The sequence below is a fragment of the Hyla sarda genome, chromosome 1 (genome assembly GCF_029499605.1).
Source record: "Hyla sarda isolate aHylSar1 chromosome 1, aHylSar1.hap1, whole genome shotgun sequence".
Taxonomy (NCBI): domain Eukaryota; kingdom Metazoa; phylum Chordata; class Amphibia; order Anura; family Hylidae; genus Hyla; species Hyla sarda.
The window spans coordinates 59,605,175-59,631,909 of record NC_079189.1 but is presented as its reverse complement, the minus strand read 5'-3'; the positions used below and the strand labels follow the sequence as shown (position 1 = coordinate 59,631,909).

The window sequence follows — 26,735 nt, the reverse complement described above, 5'->3', positions numbered from 1 at the left end:
TATACCCCTAGTAATATGCCATCACCTTGCAAGATAGGAAAATAACTTCAAAACAGCCATGCAAGCTGCAACCCTCATAAAAAACTGTGCCAGTAGTGTGGTTCTACACACCGTCATAGACTGAGAGCTTGTCCACTTAGGTCAATGGAATCAATATAAAACCTATGCAAAAAGATGCCTCTAGTGGCGGTTACAAGTAACCATTTTAGGGCGATTTCCTGCTCTGACAGATAACCCATTTTCTGGGAGACTCCTAGAAAATCTGAGAATGTATGCAAGTTTAAAGGGGTACTGCGCCCCTAGACATCTTATCCCCTATCCAAAGGATAGGAGATAAGATGTTTGATCGCGAGGGTCCCGCCGCTGGTCTCCCTGCTGCATCCGGCGCTCGTTTAGAGCGTTGGGTGCAGCATCAAAGGCTCAAGATGTCACTGCCACGCCCACTCGTGATGTTACGCCCACACCCCCTTATTGCAAGTGGGACCCCCGCGATCAGACATCTTATCCCCTATCCTTGGACTAGGGGATAAGCTGTCTATGAGCGGAGTAACTCTTTAAAGGGGTATTCCAGGAAAAACCTTTTTTTTATTTTTATTTTTTTTATCAACTGGCTCCAGAAAGTTAAACAGATTTGTAAATTACTTCTATTAAAAAATCTTAATCCTTTCAATAATTATCAGCTGCTGAAGTTGAGTTGTTGTTTTCTGTCTGGCAACAGTGCTCTCTGCTGGCATCTCTGCTTGTCTCGGGAACTGCACAGAGTAGAAGAGGTTTGCTATGGGGATTTGCTTCTAAACTGGGCGGTTCCCGAGACACATGTCATCAGAGAGGACTTGGACAGAAAAGAAAATTTCAACTTCATCAGCTCATAAGTACTGAAAGGATTAAGATTTTTTAATAGAAGTAATTAACAAATCTGTAACTTTCTGGAGCCATTTGATATATAACTTTTTTTTTTTCCTGGATAACCCCTTTAAGGGGTTATTTCAGGAGGGGGTGGTGGATATACTGCAGTAGGTGGGTGGATATAGGGTTTAAGGGGTTTTCTGGGGTACTGCTATTCACCCACCCATTGCAGCCTTGTGACTTATGACATATTGTCTCTGGTGCATACACTTCCGGGTGAGGGTTCTGTGTATGAAAACAGAACAAAGCGGCGCACGGTGGTAATAGAAGTATATTACACTGTTTTATATCTTGGCAGTATGGGCTCAGAGGCTGAAGAAAAAAAATAATAATCCTGGAATACCTCTTTAAGAAAAAAAAAAATATATGTAAAAGAATAGAAAATGTTGCCCTGTGGATTATCCGAATGAGATCTATTTTTGTAATATTGTCTGGATACTTCTAGAGAAACATAACAATTTTTACCAAGCATTAATGCTTTTGGGTATAATGGCGCCATTAGCTAGTGCGGTAATGATGGCCATCCATCCCTTACTGTCTATTTTTCCAAAATATAAAGAGACAGATATAACCCAGAAGTGGAATTTTTACCAACCATTAACAGCGCTTACATCTGGCAGCTTATGAAAAGCATTATTTTGTGCGTACAGAGGCTTACATAGTGTTTCCCAACCAGGGTGCCTCCAGCTGTTGCAAAATTACAACTCCCAGCATGTCCGGACAGCCTTCGGCTGTCCGGGCATGCTGGGAGTTGTAGTTTTACAACAGCTGGACTATGCATGCTGGGAGTTGTAGTTTTACAACAGCTGGACTATGCATGCTGGGAGTTGTAGTTTTACAACAGCTGGACTATGCATGCTGGGAGTTGTAGTTTTACAACAGCTGGAGGCACCCTGGTTGGGAACCGCTGGTCTATATACTCCCACAAACTCCAAAAAACAGCTGACCACCCAAGATCCCTAACATGAAGGCAGAGGGGAGTGTTTAAAAATTAAGTATATTTGGTTCTTGTATGTATTTCTGGTACAGAATGTCTTACAAAAGTATTCACCCCCCCATGGTGTTGTCTTGTTTTATTGCAGTACAACAACAACCTAACAGAGATTTGAAACTAAGGTGGAGGTTCTCCTTCTAGCAAGACAATGAGGGACATTTATCAAAACATGTGTAGAGGTTGACCAGTTGCCCACAACAACCAATCAGATTCCTTCTTTTATTTTCTAGAGGCCTTTTTAATCATGAAAGAAGCGATCTGATTGATTGCTATGGGCAACTGGTCAACTTTTCCTTTACACAGATTTGGATAAATCTCCTTAAAATGACCCTAAACAGGAGTGATTTAAAGTGGTTCTCCAGGTGAAAGCATTTTTTTTAATTTTATTTATTTATTTTTGCTGGTGCCAAAAAGTTAAACAGATCTGTAAATTACTTCTTTTAAAAAATCTTAATCCTTCCAGTACCTATCAGCTGCTGCATGCCCCACAGGAAGTTTTGTAGTTCTTTCCAGGCTGACCACAGTGCTCTCTGCTGACACCTCTGTCTGTGTCAGGAACTATCCAGAAAAGGAGCAAATCCCCATAGCAAACCTCTCCTGCTCTGGACAGTTCCTGACATGAACAGAGGTGGCAGCAGAGAGCACTGTGCTGAGACAGAAAAGAACTACACAACTTCCTTTGTAGCATACGGCAGCTGATAAAGACTGAAAAGATTATGATTTTTATAAACAAGTAGTTTACAAATCTGTTTAACTTTCTGGCACTAGTGGATTTAAAGAAAAAAAAATTGTTTTCCACCAGAGGACCCCTTTAAGGGGAAATCTTGAAATGTTCTGGAAAGGTTCAGTCAAAGTCCACAATCTATTCCATGGCATGTAGACCGCTGTACACAACCATAACCCATTTAACATGAAAGAGTTGGGGCGGTTTTGCCTGGAAGAATGGACAAAAATCCCAGACATTGCCCAGAGACGGGCATCTTTAATTGTAGCAGAAAGTATCACTTTAGGGGGTAAAGTCCCCCCCATAGAACATATTATTTCCAGGGTGTAATGGAAAAATGTAACTGAAGTAACACCAAGAGGCTGAATACTATTGCAAGGCACCGTACAGACATAAGCATCTCTATCTGAATATATATTTGTGTATATCAGCAACCATAAAAATGGGAGCGCCACTTCACATCTGTAGGGCCCTGGATTAAACGGGTACTCCACTGGCCAGTGTTGGAAATAAACGTTCCGAACACTGTTTTCGTGCTGCGGGGGTCGTCTACACCCCCTCGTGATGTTGCGGCCACGACCCCTCAATGCAAGTCTATGGTAGAGGGCGTGACCTCCCACAGACTTGCATTGTGGGGGCGTGGCTGTGACGTCACAAGGGGACATGGCCGATCCCCGCAGCACGAAAACATCGTTTGGAACATTTAGTTCCACGGTGGCAAGTGGAGTACCCCTATGCAAACCCCAGATATTGGTGGACAGAAGCATCACGATTAAAGGGGAAGTCCGGTGGTATTATTATTATTATTTTTTTTTAAATCAACTGGTGCCAGAAAGTTAAACAGGTTTGTAAATTACTTCTATTAAAAAATCTTAATCCTTCCAGTTCTTATTAGCTGCTGAATACTACAGAGGAAATGTATTTCTTTTTGGAACATAGAGCTCTCTGCTGACATCACAAGCACAGTGCTCTCTGGTGACAGCAGGGGTGTGGAAATTTTATAAAAAACTACTTGTCCACGCGACTAAAATGGAGCAAAATCTACTTGTCCCTCATGACGATCCACTTGTCCGGCCAATTTTCACTTTTACACTAATTTTTTCCTCCTCGCCCTATAATCGCCATAACTACCTACTATAAGGATACCTTTTAATTTTTCAATAACATATTCTCTGGACCAATACATATATATATATTTTAGGTGAAGTGAAATTGAAATAGTAAAAGATCATTTTGCAGATTTGGTGGTTTTCTTTTCTACGCCATTTTTGCATTTTTTTAATTGCCATTTTTTGACCCCTGTAACCTTTTTTTTCTTTTCGCGCCATAATCTGCTTTTTGTATCGGTACCATTGATCTGACTTTTTAATCGCTTTTTAACTTTTTTTCTGGGGATATTATAAAAATTGCAAATCTGTGTTTTTAGTTTTTTTTTACATTTACCGTACGGGATACATAATGTTATATTTTAATAGGTCGTACAATTACGCATGAAGCGATACCAAATAGGTTTATTTTTATTATGAAAATGTGAATTCAGGTAGAAGACAGACATGGTGCACATCTACAATCTTGCACAATGATCCACTTGCTTCTCAGCATAATTTCAAAAACTAACAGGTTGTTATTTTTATTATGTTTGCATGTTTTTATATAGGAAAAGGGGTGATTTGAACTTTTAACATGAAAGGGGTTAATGTGTGGTTTTTTTTTACTTTTATTAAAAAAAATTTTTTTTTTTTTACACTTTATTGGACTTATAGGAGGAATCATTAGATTCCTCATACAGATGAAAAGAGATCTATTGAACTCATTGATCTGTGTGCTCTGTGATCCATTGATAGAGCCTGATCCATCCAGGATCTATCAATGAGAGCCGGACAGCAGGAAGCAGAGGTAAGCCCTCCGGCCACCTCCATAGTGGATCGCCCCCCTCGCAATCGCGCTGCGGGGGGCCGATCCACCCCATTAGCCCACCAAGGAGCATTCACATGTCCCTTTAGATGCCGCTGTCAGCTTTGAGAGCGGCGATCTAAAGGGGTAATAGCCAGCCGCGGCGATCGCCGCATGCTGGCCATTAGCGGTGGCCCCGGGCTACTGAAAACAGCCGGGGCTGCAGAGTATGGAGCGGGCAGGAGTCCGCTCCATACATACTGCTGAGCACCGCATGCTAAGTATTAGCGGCGGTGTGAAACTTGCGCCCTGTGCAGACGTGCGTCCGCTCCTCCCCTAAGCTCTGCGAACGTTTCTGAAGCTAGAACTGGGGGGAGCGAAGGCCTAGGACACAGGTCTCCACGGGGAGCAAGAAGCCACGCCCCCTCATCTCCCCCCGCAGGTCTGCATTGCAGAAAGAAGGCAGAGCAGGGGAGATAAGAAGTTGTGTACGTCCTATCTCCCCCTGCTCTACCTTCAGAGGACGCAAGTTTCCACAGCTGGGGGCTGCAGAGTACGGAGCGGGCACAAGTCGGGAGCCCGCTTCATACAGACTGCAGAACGCCGCAGCGCTTGTCAGGTCCGGCCCTGCTTGCCCGAAGCCGGGCTAAGGGCCGGAAAAATTCACCTGCCCAGCACCAGGAACTATATGTCCCTGGCGTCGGGCGATAGGAATTCCACATCCCTGTGACATCTCTGTCCATTTTAGGAACTGACCAGAGCAGCATATGTTTGCTATGGGGATTTCCTCCTTCTCGGGACAGTTCCTAAAATGTACAGAGATGTCAGCAGAGAGCTCTGTGTTCCAAAAAGAAAATAATTTTCTCTGTAGTATTCAGCAGCTAATAAGTAGTGGAAGGATTAAGATTTTTTTTAATAGAAGTAATTTACAAATGTGTTTCACTTTCTGGCACCAGTTGATTTAAAAAAATAAAGATAAATAAATAAACACATTTCAAAGAGTGTTTATTTTTCTTCCACTGAATTTATTTTTACTATTTTCCAGGCAGCTCTGCAGACTCCTGAACAGCGCCATTGTATGATACAAAAAGACTCAATCCCATTTCCATGCTTTGACCTTGAAGGCAACTGCAGAGGACAAAGCACTAGACAGTGGTAAAAATGACAATTCACCGCCTACAAATGTCATGAATATGTGTGCAGAGTAAACCAGTATGGTGAAATAACCCGACAGCCGCTCCTGGAATAGCAGAAGAATAGCTATTTAAATGCCAGACGAAGCTGTGGGAAGATAATCATATTCTGTTATTAACACAATATTATTCTGGCGCTGGTAATCTGCAAAGGCACGGTGTGTCCAAGGCTGATCGGGGGGTCTCTGTGCTTCAGGGTCAACTGGAACGTATCATGCTATTGCCTTACAGTGTTATTAGGATTTCTGGAGTGACCATAGAACAGAACAGGGAAGTCCATACGATTTAAAGGGGTTGTCTTATGTCACCTAACAGGTCAATGTTTACTACAAATTGCTGAGGTCTCCATTCCAAAAGAGATCGAGCACAGGGTTACATAGTTTACAAGGTTGAAAAATAGTTTCAAAAGTTCAACCTATATCTCTATTATGTCCCCTCTGTGCTGATCCAAAGGAAGACAAAAACCCTGAGGCTGATGCCAAATGTTCCAATACCGAGGTGAAAAATTCCTTCCAACTTATATCAGAATAAATCCCTGGATCAACGTTCTATCCCCATAAATCTAGTATCCACAAGGGTACATGCACACCACGTTTTTGCTATACAGTTTCCATACACGGTTTCAAGTTAAAAACTGTACGGAACCATATAGAAAACCGTATGCATTGACTTAACATTGTAAACCGTATGTCAAACGCATCATCTGGTTTAGTCCATTTTGCGTCTTAGGCTGCATTCACATCTCGGTTTTACAAGTTAATATTACAAGTTCGGGTGCATTCACACCATGTTTTTGCAATACAGTTCCCGTATCAGGTTTTTGATTTAAAAAAAAAAACTGATTCCTCAAGACGTGTGTACAAATTTCAACCTGTATACAGTTTGAAAAATTATGTCCGGTTGCATCCGTTTTTTAAGAAAAAAAAAGTATACGTTTTTAACTTTTCACTCCATTTCGAATAAAGTTTCACTTGTTTGATTGAAATTCCAAGAAAAAAAACTAAAAAGTTAAAAACCGTATGGTGAAAACCGGATGGGACCATAAGCACATACAGTTCTGTACGGTTCCCATTGACTCCCATGTTCAAAAAAAAAGTATACGGTTTAATAAGTTTTTTCACCCGGACCCAAAAAACGTGGTAGTCTACAGTTTTGGGCACGGGTAAAAACCAGACAAAACTGTATAAGGCTGCATTCATATCTCGGTTTTACACTACAGGTGCTGGATCCGGCTGGGGGAGGGGCAAACCGTGCGCTCCCATACCCCAGCCAGACCAGCGCTAAACTCCATTCACTTTAATGAGCCGACCGGAGTCAAATTGTGAGTCCGGTCGGCTAATTTTTGATCCGTATCCAGTTTTGTGACTGGACCTAAAACCATAGTATACTACGGTTTTAGGCCCGGTCACAAAACTGGATACGGGTCAAAAATGAGCCAATCAGAGTCACCGTTTGACTCCGGTCGGCTCATTAAAGTGAATGGAGTTTAGCGCTGGTCCGGCTGGGGTATGGGAGCGCCCGGTTTGCCCCTCCCCCAGCCGGATCTAGCACCTGTAGTGTAAAACCGAGATGTGAATGCAGCCTTATACAGTTTTGTCTGGTTTTTACCCGTGCCCAAAACTGTAGACTACCACGTTTTTTGGGTCCGGGTGAAAAAACGTATTAAACCGTATACTTTTTTTTTGAACATGGGAGTCAATGGGAACCGTACAGAACTGTATGTGCTTATGGTCCCATCCGGTTTTCACCATACGGTTTTTAACTTTTTAGTTTTTTTTCTTGGAATTTCAATCAAACAAGTGAAACTTTATTCGAAATGGAGTGAAAAGTTAAAAACGTATACTTTTTTTTTTCTTAAAAAACGGATGCAATCGGACATCATTTTTCAAACTGTATACAGGTTGAAATTTGTACACACGTCTTGAGGAATCAGTTTTTTTTTTTTAATCAAAAGCCTGATACGGGAACTGTATTGCAAAAACATGGTGTGAATGCACCCGAACTTGTAATATTAAATTTTTCCAGAAAGTCTGGTGAAACTTTCTTTCCTCTAGACGTAGAGGCCGCCCCCTTTGTCATGGTTACATAGGTATGAAAATATCACTAGAAAGATGTCTGTTCTGTCCATTCACATATTTGTACATTGTGATCAAATCCCCCCCAAAGACATCATTTATTCATACTTAACCCCAAGCTTGATAACCTGTCTTGGTCCTGTAATCCTCCCATACCATTCATTATCTTTGTCGCCCTCCTCTGCACCCTCTCCAGTTCAGCCATGTCCTGTTTATAGGGGCTTAGAGGGGCCCAAAACTGGACCCAATACTCCATATGTGGTCTGACTAATGATTTATACAGAGGTAAAACTACTATATGTCCCTGTCACAAGCCTCTATGCCTCTCCTCCCATGACTTTGTTAGCCTTGGCAGCAGCTGCCTGGCACTGATCACTAAAGTTGAGCTTCCTGTCCACCAGTACAACCAATTTTTGCGCTTTCGTTTTTACTCTTCAGCCTCTTAATGCTTTTTTTTCCCCCCATCTACAGACATCTTTCATTTTACAATTTTCTCGGTTTAAACCACCCTTACCCCTTTTAAAAGTATTTTTTCTTTTACCAGACAACCCATTTAAAAATGGCCCGTCATCATTTTTATGCTGCCTGAACCACAAGTCATCAGGGTGGTCCCTTGTGGCTTCTTCCCTGCCCCACCAACCTTGATTGATACATCTCGCCCTATACCCAAAAATGACATCTATCAATTAAGGCTGGTGGGGCAGGGAGAAGCTGCCAGAGACATTCCTGATGACTCATGGTTCAGGCAGCATGAAAGGGATGACAGTGATTAAAGCCCTTCATGGTAGGATCATAAGTGCTGTATTTTGCTGCAGATTTTTGTGCAGCTGATTTTGCTACCCATTGACTTACGCAGCAAAATACAGCACCCCTTAAAGGGGTTTTACCATTTTAGGCAAACAAATCTTTATTCACTGTGTTTTAGGTCTTCACTACTCTCAGTATATCTGTTTATTGTCAGTGAATGGAACCCCAGAGGCTGAAAACCCGTATACACCTAGTCCTCCTCTAATGTAAGAAGTGGATAGAATTGTATCCAATACAAGCATAAAGTTCAGCTGGTTTGCTAAAATGTATCAGTGGATTCCAGTCTGCATATCTCAGAGATGAGTGCCTAGATGTGTGTTTTCCAACCAGTGTGCCTCCAGCTGTGGCAAAACTACAAAAAAGCCCGTCCGGGCATGCTAAGAGTTGTCGTTTTGCAACAACTGGAGGCACATTGGTTTGGAAACACATATCTAGATACTGTATCCACCGCTCAATTAACAGCAGGACTATGAGCCTACTGGCCTGCCGCTCTGGAATGTAAAAAAGCAGTAATATTTTCATTCACCGACAGTAAAGAATTGAAAAACAATGTACAATAAGGTTAAAAGGGTAAATCATCAATACATAAAACACAATGTAGTGAAACAATGCCCACCAAAAGTTCTTTTATGACCTTATGGGGGCAAAATATGTAAAACAAAAAAATTTCAAAAATTGTTTGACCAAATTAGAAAAAAAAAATAACTTTCTAGTTTAAAAATAAAAATAAAATGATATTCAATATTTTTATGTAAATGTAAAAGTTGTTGGAGGATTTGCGCAAGCATCTGAATGTCTCATGGGAATGGGAGATCCTTAAAAAATAAGTTATGACTGGACAGGATGGATTTTGCTTTTTGTCGGCTGCTACAGGCCCCTCTGAAATAAACAGGTGTCTGGCAGCCTCTATGTCCTCCCGTCACTATAGACTGTAATATCTATGTTCAGCTGAGCAGAATGTTCATGTCTATGATGTGATCATTTGTGTTTACTACTGCAGAAGGATGCCTTGGCCCGCGATTATCCTATGACTTTGGCCAAATTAATGTTCCAATTACATCCACAGCTGCATTCCGAATTTTGCTAAGAATCTGTGAGCACGATGCTATGTGACATCAATCACCTCGGAGCTACGGAGCTTTAAGGCTTTGTGACCACAGTTTACAGAACCAGAACATTTCATGGCAGCCTGTAGATGGAGGTCCTTTTACCAGCTGCAATAATATGTAGCCAGGAATCTGTAGTTGGCAAGGGAAAGAAGTTATCTTTGTTTTCAGAACCAGGATTTCTATATTGTTATCATATATTATTATTATTACTAGCTGAGTACTCGGCACTACCCGTTTTTTCCTACCTAATCCCTGGGGGAGTAGGAAAAGAAACAAAGGAAGACGCTTTTGTCCTCATATCCTGTACTCAAATGCTGACACAATATCCCCTCCTCATATCCCAACCTCCTATCCCGTCCTCATATCCTATCCCTATATCCCCTCCTCATATCCCAACCTCCTATTCCAACCTCATATCCCAACCTCCTATCCCGTCCTCATATCCTATCCCTATATCCCCTCCTCATATCCCAACCTCCTATCCCAACCTCCTATCCCGACCTCCTATCCCGTCCTCATATCCCAACCTCCTATCCCAACCTCCTATCCCAACCTTCTATCCCAACCTTCTATCCCAACCTCCTATCCCAACCTCCTATCCCAACCTCCTATCCCAACCTCCTATCCCAACCTCCTATCCCGTCCTCCTATCCCGTCCTCCTATCCCGTCCTCCTATCCCGTCCTCCTATCCCGTCCTCCTATCCCGTCCTCCTATCCCGTCCTCCTATCCCGTCCTCCTATCCCGTCCTCCTATCCCGTCCTCCTATCCCGTCCTCCTATCCCGTCCTCATATCCCCTCCCCATATCAGACCTTATATACGACCTTATTTCCAGACCTCATATCCCGTAACCATATCCCGTCCCCATATCCCAATCTCATATTCTGTCCCTATATCTCATCCCCATATCCTGTTCCCATAACCCGACCCCATATCCAACCCCATATCCCAACCTCATAATCCGTCCTCCTTTCTAATCCTCATATACTGTCCTCTGGGGCTGAGTTGTAAAGAAGATATTGTAAAATGAAAAAAAAGGGTGTGGCTTAAAGGGTGGGCGTGTATTTGCAAGATGGGGCGTGGAATGTGGGGAGGGTGTGGCCTGCCAGCCGGACTGACGCATTCACCAGGAGATGCAGGAGATGCAGAGCTTATGGAGCTTCTGGAGTAAGGACTTGAAACAAAAACCCCATCCTTCACATATGGAGGTAGGTTAGGGGTTAATTTAACTATCATATTTTTATTTGACATATAAGTAACATGTGACCAAGTATTCCAGAAATATATCCAACCGTACAGAAGTTATACTGGAACATACATTTCCCATAGATTTACACTGGACTTTAAAGGGGTACTCTGGCCCTAATACATCTTATCCCCTATCCAAAGGATAGGGGATATGATGTATGATCACAGGGGTCCTGCTGCTGGGGACCCCCGCCATGTGTCATCTAAAAATATGAAAAACTCTGGATTAAAGAAAAATAAGTAGATAACTAATACAGATAAAGCAAATCCTTACATATAAAAGTTAGAAAGATCTGCTGGGAGCTGTAATCTCTGTATATGTCAGGGGTCGGCAACCCCCAGCACGCGTGCCATATTTTTAGATGACCTTTTGTGGTCTTCAGAACCAATTACCAGGTTTGCATAAGAGTGAATAATCGTCTCAACATACAATGGTCTCAACATTCAATGGTCATCCTGGAACCGATTAATATTGTAACTTGAGGGACCCCTGTATATTCCTGCTCTGCCATTGTCCAAAGTCATTCAATGTTGTTTACGTCACCTGTCAGTGGTTTTATTGTTTGATTGATGTAGATAGTATAATATATATATATATATATATATATATATATATATATATATATATATATATATATATAGTGTTTCTGGACCATCGTAAGTTGAAACCAGACTCCACATACAATGTACAGACAGTCCAGATATGTGATACCTGTCAATGGCTGGAAGAACCGACCAATCAGAATGGGCATTCACTGGTAAAAACCCTGTATTACTGAAGCGTATGCACTGACTGGTGTCTGGTAGCGCCCCGTACAGTACAGGGAGGTATTACATGTTCTGAACACTTTACCTGTACCAGGGTTAGTTGCTCCTCTGGACACCAGGTGAGGGCGACTTTTTAGGACACGGTTTACTGTACAAGACCCTGAAGAAGCTCCTGTCCTCTACATAGACCAGTGTTTCCCAAGCAGGGTGCCCCCAGCTGTTGCAAAACTACAACTTCCAGCATGCCCGGACAGCCGTTGGCTGTCCGGGCATGCTGGGAGTTGTAGTTTTGCAACAGCTGGAGGCTCCCTGCTTGGGAAACACTGACATAGACAGTGATTACAACTCCCAGCAGATCTTTCTTACTTTTATATGTAAGGATTTGCTTTATCTATATTAATTATCTACTTATTTTTCTTTAATTCTCACTTTTTCCTATATTTTGGATGACATTTTGGTGCCTTTAGACCCAATTACCAGGTTTCCATAGAGTTATGGTCTCAACGTACAATAGTCTCAACATACAATGGTCGTCCCAGAACCAATTAATATTGTAACTTGAGGGACCACTGTATATAACTCAATGTGTGTGTGTGTGTGGCGTGCTTTTGAGTGGCACGTGGGGCTCATGGCCATCCTATTAAGGAGATGGGTCCCTCAAAAGCCAGGGCTAGTATCAAGGGGGTCTGAAGTGTGTCAGGTGGGCACTTTTCCTATATCCCATTTTTCCATCTGAGAACTTGGAAATAACATTATAACCCCAACACCCCAACATGTCACCCCATCAACACCCTTTACTGCACACCATCACACTATCACATCTATACCCACCTGTGAGATTTTATTTTGTATGGTTACCAATATTACCTGTCTAGTACCTTTTTAATAGCAATTACCAATAAAGTATTGTATTTAATTATTTTGCCTAAGGGCAGTATATTTGTTTTGGTGAATTGTTTCTAATTAGGTGGTCAGCCAATGTCCTGGGCAATTGTTATAATCAGTTGGTCAGTTGCTGATATTGATAAGCCGCTTCTGTGAATTCCTAATGGGGGGAGGGGGTGCAGGTGACAGGTAGGGGGGTGCAGGCGACAGGTAGGGGATGATGATTTGGTTTTGGAGGAGCACTGGCTACTTCCCTACGTGGCTACTTACCTTATTAATTTCCTGGCTACATACCCACCTACTTAGCCACCTGGCTACCTACCTACATAGTTACCTACATTGCAACCTAATTACCTAGCTACCTACCTACATACATACATAGCTACCTCTTTTATCTACCTTGCTACCTACCTATGAACTTACCCATATCTACTTACCTACCTGCAAAGCTACCTACCTATATCCCAGGAAAATCGTAGCTTGCCAAAGTATAAAGTGCAGAATTCGGTGCCGTTTATTCTATTTCAAACAGTGTTACAGAGCAGGCTATGCTTCCTCGACTCTCGTGCTTGAGAAGGCGAAGACAGGTTGCTGAAACGTAGCCTGCCCTGTAACACTGTTTGGAATGGAATAAACTCCACCGAATTCTGCACTTTATGCTTGAGGTGTGTAGAGCACTGAAAAAATGCATAAACTAAGATGTTTGTCTTGCAGATGCTGCAGTGATGGGTTTTGGTTGTAAGATGTCATCATGGCGGTCTGAACCAGATGGAGAACAGAAGGAAAGAGGACATCGCCGATGGTAAAATATGTGAAATGTAAGCATTATTGCACAACACGACTGGGAGGGGGGCTTGTCTGTATTATGGTGGGGTCTGATGCTGAGTTCTGTATTATGGTGGGGTCTGATTCTGGGGTCTGTATTATGGTGGGTGGCGATTCTGGGGTCTTTATTATGGTGGGTGGTGATTCTGGGTTCTGTATTATGGTGGGGTGCTAAAATGGTTGTTCTCACAGCGAGAATAATATTTAGGAACAATTCTGTAAAAACCCACCCTGTAAGAAGTTGCACCGCCACAAACCCCACCCACACCCATATTGCCGCCACACCAAGCGACTTCAAAAAAAATTTGGGCACAGCTCTACCAAAAGGATGCCTACCCCTGGTCTATGTATAGGACAGGAGGTTCTTCAGGGTCCTGTACAGTATATGCAATGTCCTAAAAAAAGTTAAATGTAGCTGCCCCCACCTGATGTCCAAAGGAGCAGCTAACACTAGTACCGGTAAAGAGTAGTACAGAATATGTAGTTCCACCCTGTACTGTAGGGGGCGCTACCAGACAGTCAGTCAGTGCATGCACTTCTGTAATACAGGTGTTTTACCAGTAAAATGCCCATTCTGATTGGTTGGTTCTTCCAGCCATTGACATGTTTCACAGATCAGGACTGTCCGTAGCATTGTATGTGGAGTCTGGTTTCAAGTAACAATGGTCCAGAAAATACCATTGTATGTTGAAAATATTGTATATTGAGGGACCACTTTTAGAATAATATAAAGATGTAAAGACACACAGGGCATCACCGTTTGCTGGTTATCGAGCTGGGTAGCCACAGATCATGTCCATGAGTCCCAATAACAAAAGTGCATATAATATTTTTAGAACTGGGCCACTGAGCAATGGAAGAAGGTTGCATGGTCTAACGTACCATTTTTTTTTTTTTTTAACATATGGATGTCAGCTGTGTATTGGTCACTGACCTGAGGATGAGATGGCCCTGGGAGGCATTACAGTTTCTTAATGATGCATCACACAAGACACACAGAATCTGCACACAGAATAGGAATAGGCAGACAGTGTGATAAGGGGAGGAGTATAACTCTGCAGCTAATCACTGTATGGACTCATCTACTAAATTACTGCACACTTCATGGCTTAGGGCAGAGATCTTCAGCAGTCTCCAAATGGAAGGGTCATAGTGATAAACAAAAAGGAAGGAAACTGGGATGGGAAGGGACATTGGTGATGATAATCCCTTAATCCACAGGAAGTTAGTTACACAGGAGAGACTGGGCCACTTGTCTACACATTAGATCATGTAATTCTCTTGTGGTCACATGACCCAGCTGCAAGTATAAATGGATGATAAATGGATGCCGCTGAGCTGGGATTAAACAGATGACACTGCTGGAATACTTATTTCAATTATTTAACTTTAGACTATACAGTGACCCCCAGACCTACGATGGCCCCGACATACGATAATTTCAACATGCGATGGCCTCTCAGAGGCCATCACATGTTGAAGGCAGCATCAACATACAATGCTTTTGTAGGTCAGGGCCATTGCATAAACGGCTATCCGGCAGCGCAGACTGCTTCAGATGCCGCCGGATAGCCGTTAACAGTGCCCCGTGTGCTCCGGTGATGGTCTCCTACCTGTCCTCGGGGCTCCGGAGCGTCCTCTTCAGGATCCCATGTATCACCGGCGCTCTCCATCATCGTCATCACGTCGCTGTGCACGCCGTCCCCTCATCCAATATGAGCGGCGTGCGTAGTGACGTGATGGCGGCGACGGAGAGCGAGGATCCCGGGGAAGCAGAGACGTCCGGAGCGTCGGGGACGCGGCGACAGCGATGGAGGGCGACATCCAGGGTAGCAGTGACTGGTCCGGAGCGACGGGAACAGGTGAGCACAACTTCCTATACTTTACATTGCACAGATCCCTCAACATACGATGGTTTCAACTAACGATGGTCCATTTGGAATGGATTACCATCATATGTGGAGGGACCACTGTATTTGAGGTAGACATCATCAGTTTCTGATGCATTATTAACCCTGGCTATTTTCCCAAACCCTAGCCAAGTGTTTCTTAACCAGGGTGACTCCAGCTGTTGCAAACCTACAACTCCCAGCATGCCCGGACAGCCAACGGCTGTCCGGGCATGCTGTAAGTTGTAGGTTTGCACCCGCTGGAGCCACCCTGGTTAAGAAACACTGCCCTAGCCTGTAGAGCCATACTTTCCCTATCTTGTCCAGTCCTCATCTGGTGCATATCACAAATTGAAGAATAACCCTGTTATGGAGGGGAAGGTACAGAATGTAAATACTTTGTTTCTAGATGGCGACGCTGCGTTTCACTGGCAGGAGTATATCAGACCATCAAAATAACTGTCTAGGCATCAAGCTGTCCGGTGTCATAATGAAGAGCACATTGCTATATTGTCATTGTTCCAGCATCTATTTGAGGAAAGTCATTTATAACAAAAATGGAAAGTCTTATTCATTTGTGACTGGATGTCGATCTACACCTGCCATATCTCGGGATGTTTGACATAAATCTAGGAACCGCGGCAAACACCATTCACGGGACGGCAAAGCAGATTAAAATACCAACTTTTCTTTCGTATTAAGATGGGAGATAGTCATCGGCGGAGATGTATTGTCTGTGATCCCGCCTCGCAGATTACAAAGGACAATTAATTGGTCTCGTGTGCCGCAAATGCTTTTTCGGCTGCCGGTGCCGCGTTTTACAAACCCTCTTTGTATTGTCATTTAACAATTCAAAGGCAAACAGATAGTACTTAAAGGATTTCTGCAAACTTTAAAGATCAAAACTAGTCTTTTAGGCGTTTTTCCCCATTGTGTTTAAGGAGATGTACCAGAAAATAATTAACCCCTTGGTGTGCCGCTATGTTGGGCCTTGTGGAGACATTTTTATTTCAATTTTGCATTACTGCAGTATTAATGACTTTATTATGTGGCTCAGCACAGTTACAGAGATGCTAAATTTAGATATTTTTTTTAATTTTTACTTTCAATGTCTTGTTTTTGCACAATACAAACATTTATGTCACTATATTGTATAAATTATTATTTTACTAGAGGTCATATGTTTTGCTGGTTGTGCTTTAGTAATTATTGTTACCATTTTGCGGTACATGCAACTTTTTTTCTTGCTTTTAATTGTGAGGCAAGGTGACCAAAAACAGCAATTCTGGAATTGGTTTGTAGTTTTTTTTTTATTTTTTTATGCAATTCGTTATGTGGGATAACTAAGGTGATATTCATGTAGTTCAGATCATTACATGTTTTTCTTCCACCAATAGAGTAGCAAGGACTTGATCAGGGTAAAAGGTTAAAAGGTTACTAAGGTCTCACTAATAAAGGGCTATTTCAGGATTTTTTATTTTTATTTTACTATGCTACAGGGGCTGTAAAGTTAGTGGGGGAAATTTATCAAAACCTGTGTAGAAGAAGAGTGGGGCAGTTGCCCATAGCAACCAATCAGATCGCTTCTTTCATTTTTCACAGGCCTCTTTAAAAATGAAAGGAGCGAGCTGATTGGCTGCTATGGGCAACTGCACCACTCTTCCTCTACACAGGTTTTGATAAATCTCCCCAAGTGTAGTTCATAATATAGTGTCTGTACCTGTGTTTAATGGTGGTCTCGCAATTCTTGATTTTTGCCCCGATGTTTATTTTTAACAGCAAAATGAGTGTTGTCTCAAGTTTTCCCAGGTTGCAGTTTGGCCTGAGCAATTACATCACTAGTCAGGCGATTAAACGGAGCCTGTACTTGCTTCAATGGGTAGAGCAAACGCTGGGTGGGAGGGAGATCATTATGCAGGAAATTGTAGATGTCCAACAGGTGGTGGCACCCTGGTTAGAAAACACCGGTCAATTGCATGGAAGGGAGCACAGGTGTGGTTCAATGGGTGTGGGGGGGCTGATAGGTGGGAGGGAGAAAAGTCACCTCACACTTACAAAAGGGGAAGACTGGGACCAGAGGATCGAAGACCCATTTCGCTGCAACGGGGGAGCGACAGAAGGGAAGTTAAAGTTTTTTTTTTTGTTTTTTTTTTAATGCAGCCCAGGCACAACGGGATAAGAAAAAAATGTCCAACACTACTCCTTCAATTAAGAGGCGTTAAACAGACATATCATAGCTCTATGCTGAAATGACTGCTTGAAGTTACAGGCCCAAAAGCCTGAGGCTGCATTACTGAGAGTCTGATAACACTGCCTGTTCTGTGCAGTGCTGTAATGGAGACCTTTTGCAGATTCAATTCCCCAAATACAACAATGGGGAAGATTTGTATCAAAACTGTCTAACTGTAAACGGTTTGTCCTGTCCATAGCAGCCAATGGCAAGCAAAACTTTTATTTCTAATCTATTTTTAGGACATGTCAAAAAAATTTAAAATGACGGTGCCCATTTTCTAGGACTTTTTCCATTGATGGCCTATCCTAGAAGTAAAGGGCATCTGAGGTGCAGTAACGCAGCGCGCTGCACTATGTATGGAGACGTCTGTTTATGCCTTTTTTAGGGTATGTTCGCACAGGTAATCTTAACATTGCTGTTGAAGAAAGAACCTAAAGAGGTTCTGAAACGCGTCCAGGCATTATATCAGCCATTATATTGAGAGTGGACCATTAATTACTGCTTGATATTATATTCCATTACTACCATTTTGGACTTTTAATCTTGACCTGTCAATCATCCATCTTGCACCACTACTGCACAAGGGCGCCATCCATCCTGCTCTACCGTGATCTTTTACCACTTACTGGCCAGGTGAACTCCTCCAGCGGCGCAGCCCGCCATTGTACACAGTGTGATCTCGCACACGTGTGCTACAGGAGCGGCCAGCAGGCGCTACTATAACGTAGCTGTTGTACAGCAGCGCGTCCTCCAGAGTCCAAGAGGGGAGGTGAGAGGTGCAGCGCATTACACATTGCTAAACCAGCTTGTCTTTATGCGGAGGTATCGACAAGACTGTTTATTATACAAGACCATAGCTAAATGTTCATCAATCTGACATATTACTAATGTGAAATTACAGGCATACATACAATAGCCAGCTATCAACTAGTGGATCATTGTAACTAGAGATGAGCGAACTTACAGTAAATTCGATTCGTCACAAACTTCTCGGCTCGGCAGTTGATGACTTATCCTGCATAAATTAGTTCAGCCTTCCGGTGCTCCGGTGGGCTGGAAAAGGTGGATACAGTCCTAGGAAAAATTCTCCTAGGACTGTATCCACCTTTTCCAGCCCACGGGAGCACCGGAAAGCTGAACTAATTTATGCAGGATAAGTCATCAACTGCCGAGCCGAGAAGTTTGTGACGAATCGAATTTACTGTAAGTTCGCTCATCTCTAATTGTAACACCAACAGCAATATTGTCCATTTATTAATATCTATATCGAACTGATATCACACAGGAACGTATATTAATACCAGCTTTGTCCGGCAGAGGATTCATATACTACAGACAGTCTGTTTGATTTATAGGTCGGACTGTGTATTTATATGGGAGGACTATAAGTCACAGACAGCCTTGAAGCAATCAGTAATTTTGGAGGCAACAATTAAGGTGTTCACTGATTCTTCATTTATGCATTCATTTTATTATCACTCTCAGTGTGTAACAAAGGGCCCTGTGAATATACAACAAGATAGTGTTTGTATCTTATGTATTTTAATTTTTGATATATAAAACCTGTTATGCTAATTACACGGCTAGTGTGATTCTGTTATTTATAGATCTTGAGCACCAATATATTTTAATTTATATCCTGATTAAGTAGAACACCTGGCACTGCTATTGGGAAGTAAATTCAGAGTGTGCTGTCGTCAACAGGTACTGCGCTAGTTCACATCAGCCTGGTTCTCTGTGGTGCTCATGCCAACAAGATTCAGTGAAATATATATTCAATGAAGACGAATGAAGGAGGCGGATCACTCACCGGTCCGATGCTGTGCACTTTATTCAAAGAAGTAGTTACACTGGCAACATACGGTTAGATGGAACGGCAGGGCAGGAGGTGTTACAGAGCGCCGTCCGAAGCGACGGCACCGTTTCACGCCCCTGGGGCGTGAAACGGCGCCGTCGCTTCGGACGGGGCTCTGTAACACCTCCTGCCCTGCCATCTAACCGTATGTTGCCAGTGTAACTACTTCTTTGAATAAAGATCACAGTATCGGACCAGTGAGTGATCCGCCGCCTTCATTCGTCTTCATTGGATATATATTTTAATTTATGTTCACACAGGACTGAAAAAGCTGAAGTTTTTTTGCAGATTTTCCCAATCAACATAAATAGGGCAGTCAAAATTAGTAACAAATCTGTAGCAAACTCCTGTGTGAACACTCCCTTATTGTGTATACAGGTCCCATGGCTCTGTAGGTTCCAAGTGTCGGATCCCCAAATATTCATGGCTTACCTCAAGGCCTGGCTATCATTCTAAAAAAAAAAATCCTTAAAAAAAAATAAAAAATCTTTAAAAGGTCATATCATTTACACCATGTTCCAAATTATTATGCAAATTCTATTTCAGTGTCACAAAAAAATTATTATAGTTTTTTCAGTGTAACTCATGGATGGCATTGTGTCTCAGGGCTCTTTTGATCACTGAAAACAATCTCGGACACCTGTGATAGTTAGATTGCCAGGTGAGCCCAATTTAAGGAAAAACTACTAAAGGGGAGTGTTAGACATTATTAAGCAGAGCACCATTTTCAAGCAAAATGGGGAAGAAAAAGGATCTCTTTGCTGCTGAAAAGAGTGAAATGGTTCAATGCCTTGGACGAGGTATGAAAACATTACATATTTCCTGAAAACTTAAGCATGATCATCGCACTATTACGAGATTTGTGGCTGATTCAGAGCACAGACGGGTTTGTGCAGATAAAGGAACATTGGAGAAGGATTCTGCCAGATCCATGCATCGGATCAAGAAAGCAGCTGCTAAAATACAATTACATAGCAGAAAACAGATATTCGAAGCTGCTGGTGCCTCCGGAGTACCACGGACATCAAGGTGTAGAGTCCTCCAGAGTGTTGCAACTGTGTATAAACCTTCTATTCGGCCACCACTAACCAATGCTCACAAGCAGAAACGGCTGCAGTTGGCAGAAACATACATGAAGACTATCTTTCAAACAGTCCTGTTCACTGATTGAGTGCAGTGCAACCCTGGATTGTCCTGATGTACGGAATAGTGGATGGTTGGTGGACAGCTACCCTGTCCCAACAAGGCTGCGACTTCAGCAAGGCGGTGGTAGAGTCATATTTTGGGCCATAATCATGGGAAGAGAGCTGGTCTGCCCCTTTAGTTTCTGACTGACCACTTTCTTCCCTGGTACAGAAGGAAGAACTATGCTTTCCGAATTAAAATCATCTTGATGCATGACAATGCACCCTCTCATGCTGCAAAGAATACCTCTGCATCAATGGCTGCTATGGGGTTAAAAAGAATAGGAAGTCATGGTGTGGCCTCCATCCTCCCCTGACCTCAATCCTATTGAGAACCTTTGGAGCATCCTCAAGAAAAGATCTATGATGGTGGGAGGCAGTTTACATCCAAACAGCAGCTCTGGGAGACTATTCTGACATCTTGCAAACAAATTCAAGCAGAAACTGTCCAAAAGCTCACAAGATCAATGGATGCAAAACTTGTGAAGCTGCTATCAAATAAGGGGTCCTATGTTAAAATGTAACGTGACCTGTTAAAATGTTTAAAAAGTTAAAATGTTGTTAAAAGTTTGATTGAAATATCTTGATTTCAGTAAATATGCCGCAAACACAACAAATGACAATTTTCACTTCTTTACAACCTATAAAGTGTTATGAAACCAACTGTGCATAATAATTTGGAACACTGCATTGCAAGTTGTTTATGTTTAAAAAAAATACTGTTATCATTAGGAGGGTTGTTTGATAAAATTTGAATTGTACTCTTAATAGTTGATAACATGAGAATTATACTGACTGTTATTTTCATCAATTATTTAGGTAAATGAGAAAAATATCCTTTGCATAACAATTTGGAACAGGGTGTAATATTAGGCTTTTCATTTATACTCTACAACAAAGATACATTGTAACAAAACAAGGAAGTGGAATACACCACAGATAGGTAAAGGACGCCGTGTTTGACTAAATGCAAAGTACGTCTTTGGAACCGATTTGGAAACATCTTACCATCTGAATCTCCTCTGGCGACAACTCATCTTCACCCCGACCATCATCCCAAAAACCTGATGTGCTCTGTGTATCCGCCAGTGCCCTGTCTGTAACATTGGGAATGCAAAAGAGAACATCTATTAGAATTTTCTTCCTGTTTTATGAACACACAAGTGCCTTTTCCTTTTATATAGTCATTAAAGGGGTATTCCAGGAAAAATCATAGATAGAGATATAGATATATATATATATATATATATATATATATATATATATATATATATATAGATATATATATATAGATATATATATATATATATATATATATATATATATATATATATCTATATCTATATCTATATCTATCTCAACTGGCTCCAGACCGTTAAAGGGGTTATCCAGGAAAAACCTTTTTTTTTATATATCAACTGGCTCCAGAAAGTTAAACAGATTTGTAAATTACTTCTATTAAAAAATCTTAATCCTTTCAGTACTTATGAGCTTCTTAAGTTTAGGTTGTTCTTTTCTGTCTAAGTAATCTCTGATGACACGTGTCTCGGGAACCACCCAGTTTAGAAGAGGTTTGCTATGGGAATTTGCTTCTAAACTGGGCGTTTCCCGAGACACGTGTCATCAGAGATTACTTAGACAGAAAAGAACAACCTTAACTTCAGAAGCTCATAAGTACTGAAAGGATTACGATTTTTTAATAGAAGTCATTTACAAATCTGTTTAACTTTCTGGAACCAGTTGATATATAAAAAAAAAAAAAAAAGTTTTTTCCTGGAATACCCCTTTAAACAGATTTGTAAATGACTTCTATTAAAAAAAAAAAATCTTAATCCTTTCAGAGCTGCTGAAGTTGAGTTGTTCCTTTCTAAGTGCTCTCTGGTGACACTTGTCTCGGGAACTGCACAGAGTAGAAGAGGTTTGCTATGGAGATTTGCTTCTACTCTGGACTGTTACCGAGACAGGTGTCATCAGAGAGCACTTAGACAGAAACGAACAACTCAACTTCAGCAGCTCATAAATACTGAAAGGATTAAGATTTTTTTTTAATAGAAGTAATTTACAAATCTGTTCAACTTTCTGAAGCCAGTTGATATATATATATATATATATATATATATAAAAGTTTTTTCCTGGATAACCTCTATAATAACTATATTAAATAAATGTAGCAGAGCTGAATTTGTCAACTGGCTAAATTTTGCTTTGCAAACTGAGAAACCCATAAGGTAAAATAATGCCTAGGTCTCCAAATTGAGGAACTCCAGCTGTTGCAAACTACAACTCCCAGCATGCCCGGACAGCCAAAGGCTGTCCGGGCATGCTGGGAGTTGTAGTTTTGCAACAGCTAGAGGTCCTCAATTTAGAAGGTTCACCTCTAGGTCAAGGGTAAAGCACAGATATCCAGCCATATGTAAAAGAGTTATTACCATTGACAAACTCAGCTCTCAGCGCTACATAAATACTAGATAAATACTCATGTTAGGATGGATTTCCTCATAAGTGAAACATTTATTTTAGAATCATCGTCTGAAAGCTTTTCTGCTGTCACTTTGCCAATGGAGGTCGTGAATAAAATCCCTTCCCTAGCAACAGTATCTAAGTGAAGGATGAAGTGAACATGAGCGAGTTCTAGTGCCCGTACACCGATGTCTCCTCCACTCCAGCAGGTCACCCCATGAGGGACCCCTCCCTATGAGAAAAGCTACTGAAGACCTTTGAACTCCCTTCTCCGCTCCTTAAAGGGGTACTCCGGTGCCTAGACATCTTAAATCGCGGGAGTCCCGTCGCTGGGGACCCCCGGGATTATGCACTCGGCACCCCGTTTGTAATCAGTCCCCGGAGCGTGTTCGCTCCGGGACTGATTACAGTCGACCGCAGGGCCGGCGGCGAACACGCTCCAGGGACTGATTACAAATGGGGTGCAGCGTGCATGATCCCGGGGGTCCCCAGCGGCGGGACTCCCGCGATCAGGCATCTTATCCCCTATCCTTTGGATAGGGGATAAGATGTCTAGGCACCGGAGTACCCCTTTAAAGGGGTACTTCAGTGGAATTTTTTTTTTTAAATCAACTGGTGCCAGAAAGTTAAATAGATTTGTAAATTATTTCTATTAAAAAAATCTTAATCCTTCCAGTACTTAGCTGCTGTATACTACATAGGAAGTTCTTTTCTTTTTGAATTTATTTTCTGTCTGACCACAGTGCTCTCTGCTGACACCTCTGTCCATGTCAGGAACTGTCCAGAGCAGGATGAGTTTGTTATGGGGATTTTCTCCTGCTATGGACAGTTCCTGACATGGACAGATGTGTCAGCAGAGAGCACTGTGGTCGGATAGAAAATAAATTCATAAAGAAAAGAACTTCCTGTGTAGTATACAGCAGCTGATAAGTACTGGAAGGATTAAGATTTTTAAATAGAAGTAATTTACAAATCTGTTTAACTTTCTGGTACCTGTTGATTTAAAAAAAAAAAGATCTGGGCTGATCTGTAGGGGACGGGGCCAAGAATTATTAAGAGAGCGGCTCTATTCTCAACCACCGTTATTTCGGTATCAGACCTCATACTGCACCACGGGAGGTCTGTATACTGAGTGGGGATTCCAAGGAGCAGAAACCTAAAGGCCAAGTCTCGCCGTGGACCATTTCCACCGTGGATCCGCAGCACTCACAGAGCGTTCCGGAATCAGCGCTTATGTCGGCGGTAGCACTCTAGCTGACATAAACACATCCTATAGACTATAGTGTCATCCTATAGACACACCCTAAGGGTCTATTCACTCTTACGGTATCCTGCGCATATTTAAAGCTGCAGATTTTCTGCTGCATATTTCAATATAAACTAAATAACTGAAAAGAGCTTTAAATGTGCAGCATCAAATATGCGCAGGATGTGTGAATACACCCTCACATGTTTACAGATATTTTACATGTGTAAAAATATTTTTACATATGTAAAGTATTTTAGATTCAGCAGGACAGCTATGTGAAAGACTGAGTGGGAACCAATGTGAACCTATATGTGCACATTCTCCTGGAATATGATGTTTTCATGTGTCATCATGCCTGAAGAGTATAAGACTCCATTGAAGCAAAGTGGTAGAAATAAAATTCTGCAGCCACTACTAAAGGGTGCTTCAGTGCTTACTGCATAAAGAATAAAGGTGTACCTAAGCGCTTCCCACTGTTACATGCTCAATGAAGAGAGGCGCCACAGATTTTCTGTAGAGCCAGCATTCAGGGAGTGCGCGACAGTGGGGAGAAGCAGTGCACAGCTGCGCGCTTCTCTCTGCTAATTCCAATCATTATGGGGGCCTCAGTATCCAGATGCCCCACCAATAAAAACTTTTGTTGTCTAACAGCTACTAACAGAAGTGCACTAAGGGCCTTACCAGTAGTCTCTTCACCGAATGACTTTCCTTCCTCCTTTGCCTCAGGACTTGGCACAGTGATGGTCTCTGCAGAAGGAGAGGTCTTTACTTTGGAGACTTCGTTAGGTTCTAATCGGGATCTACTCCAACAAAAGACAAAAACATTAAAGAAAAAATAAAAATATTAATAATATAATCTTAATAATACTAATAATAAATAACATTTATTTTATATAGTGCACACAGATTACGCAGCGCTGTACACTCACATTGGTCCCTGTCCCGTTTGGAGCTCACAATCTAAACCTATCAGTGAAATACCGTATTTATCGGGGTATACCACGCACCGGCCTATAACATGCACCCTCATTTTACCAAGGATATTTGGGTAAAAAAAAGTTTTTTACCCAAATATCCATGGTAAAATGAGGGTGCGTGTGTGCGCGTGTATATCCCGATACATCCCCAGGAAAGGCAGGGGGAGAGAGGCCGTTGCTGCCCGCTTCTCTCCCCCTGCCTTTCCTGGGGTCTAGAGCCCTGCTGCCGCCGCTTCTCCGCCGCTAGGGAGCTATCTATATAGCCCGTTCTGTCCCCCTGACTATCGGTGCCGGCGCCCCATTGCCGGCGCCGATAGCCAGCGGGAGAGAAGCGGCGCCGACAGCCAGGGGGAGAGAAGGGGCAGCGGCACCCATTGCCGGCGCCGCTGCCCCGTTGCCTCCCCCCATCCCCGGTGGCATAATTACCTGGGTCGGGTCCGCGCTGCTGCAGGCCTCCGGCGTGCGTCCCCTGCGTCGTTGCTATGCACGGCGCGGCGCACTGACGTCATGCGCCGCGCATAGCAACGACGAAGGGGACGCACGCCGGAGGCCTGCAGCAGCGCGGACCCGACCCAGGTAATTATGCCACCGGGGATAGGGGGAGGCAACGGGGCAGCGGCGCCGGCAATGGGTGCCGCTGCCCCTTCTCTCCCCCTGGCTATCGGTGCCGGTAACGATAGTCAGGGGGACAGAACGGGCAGCGGCGCCGATAGCCAGGGGGTGAGAAGGGCCGGCAGCAGGGCTCTAGACCCCAGGGAAGGCAGCGGGAGAGAAGCGGGCAGCGACGGCCTCTCTCCCCCTGCCTTTCCTGGGGCGGTATCGGCGTATAACACGCACATAGACTTTAGGCTAAAAATTTTAGCCTAAAAGGTGCGTGTTATACGCCGATAAATACGGTACCTTAAATGGGCACTGTCAAATACAAAAACTTTTGATATGTTGTAAAGCATGCAAAACCAATAGGTTTTGCAATTGCTTTCATTAAAAATTTTCAGTATTTCATACTGAAAAAGCCAGTCAAACAACTGCCCCCCCCTGCCTGCTCGGACACATACTAGTCCTGCTGTGTCCATGCGTCATCACCTATGTCATGGACACACTTCCTTGATTGACAGCTGTGGGTGCAGGGCTCACACCTGAAGGAAAAATCCTCCCACTGTCAGCTTGTGTTCCGCTACTGTCAGTGAGTAGAAGCTGGGAGTTGTAGTTTTGCTAATGCTAGAGGAGATGTGAGCAGACAGCATACTGAGGGAGGGGGGCGGAGACCTGCACAGTGAGGCCACACCCCCTCCCTTTGTGAGGAATTCAGACTAGTGAGCTAAATTAAAAGTGTAATAAAAAAAAGGTGCTAGACAGATAAAAATTAGATGTACATGGTCAGGATTAGGTACTTTGTGATATATTAAAAATAATGTTTTTGTTGGATCTGACGGGTACGCTTTAATAGCGGCTTAATGCTGT

General features: G+C 42.7%; 1 protein-coding gene and 1 long non-coding RNA gene across 2 annotated transcripts in view; one reads left to right on the top strand and one right to left on the bottom strand.

Annotated features, from left to right (window-relative positions):
• The window catches only part of STX18 (syntaxin 18), a 211,789-nt gene that overhangs the window by 49,166 nt on the left and 135,888 nt on the right, over nucleotides 1-26,735 (bottom strand). The window contains exons 6-7 of the mRNA XM_056555133.1: nucleotides 24,979-25,097; nucleotides 21,597-21,685 (exon numbers count right to left, since the gene is read on the bottom strand). Coding sequence (XP_056411108.1) covers nucleotides 21,597-21,685; nucleotides 24,979-25,097 — 208 coding nt within the window. The remainder of the gene's footprint in view (nucleotides 1-21,596; nucleotides 21,686-24,978; nucleotides 25,098-26,735) is intronic.
• Nucleotides 1-26,735, top strand: part of LOC130354412 (uncharacterized) — a 97,010-nt gene that overhangs the window by 31,177 nt on the left and 39,098 nt on the right. Inside the window, exon 2 of the long non-coding RNA XR_008888444.1 lies at nucleotides 5,563-5,672. This is a non-coding gene — a long non-coding RNA (uncharacterized LOC130354412). The remainder of the gene's footprint in view (nucleotides 1-5,562; nucleotides 5,673-26,735) is intronic.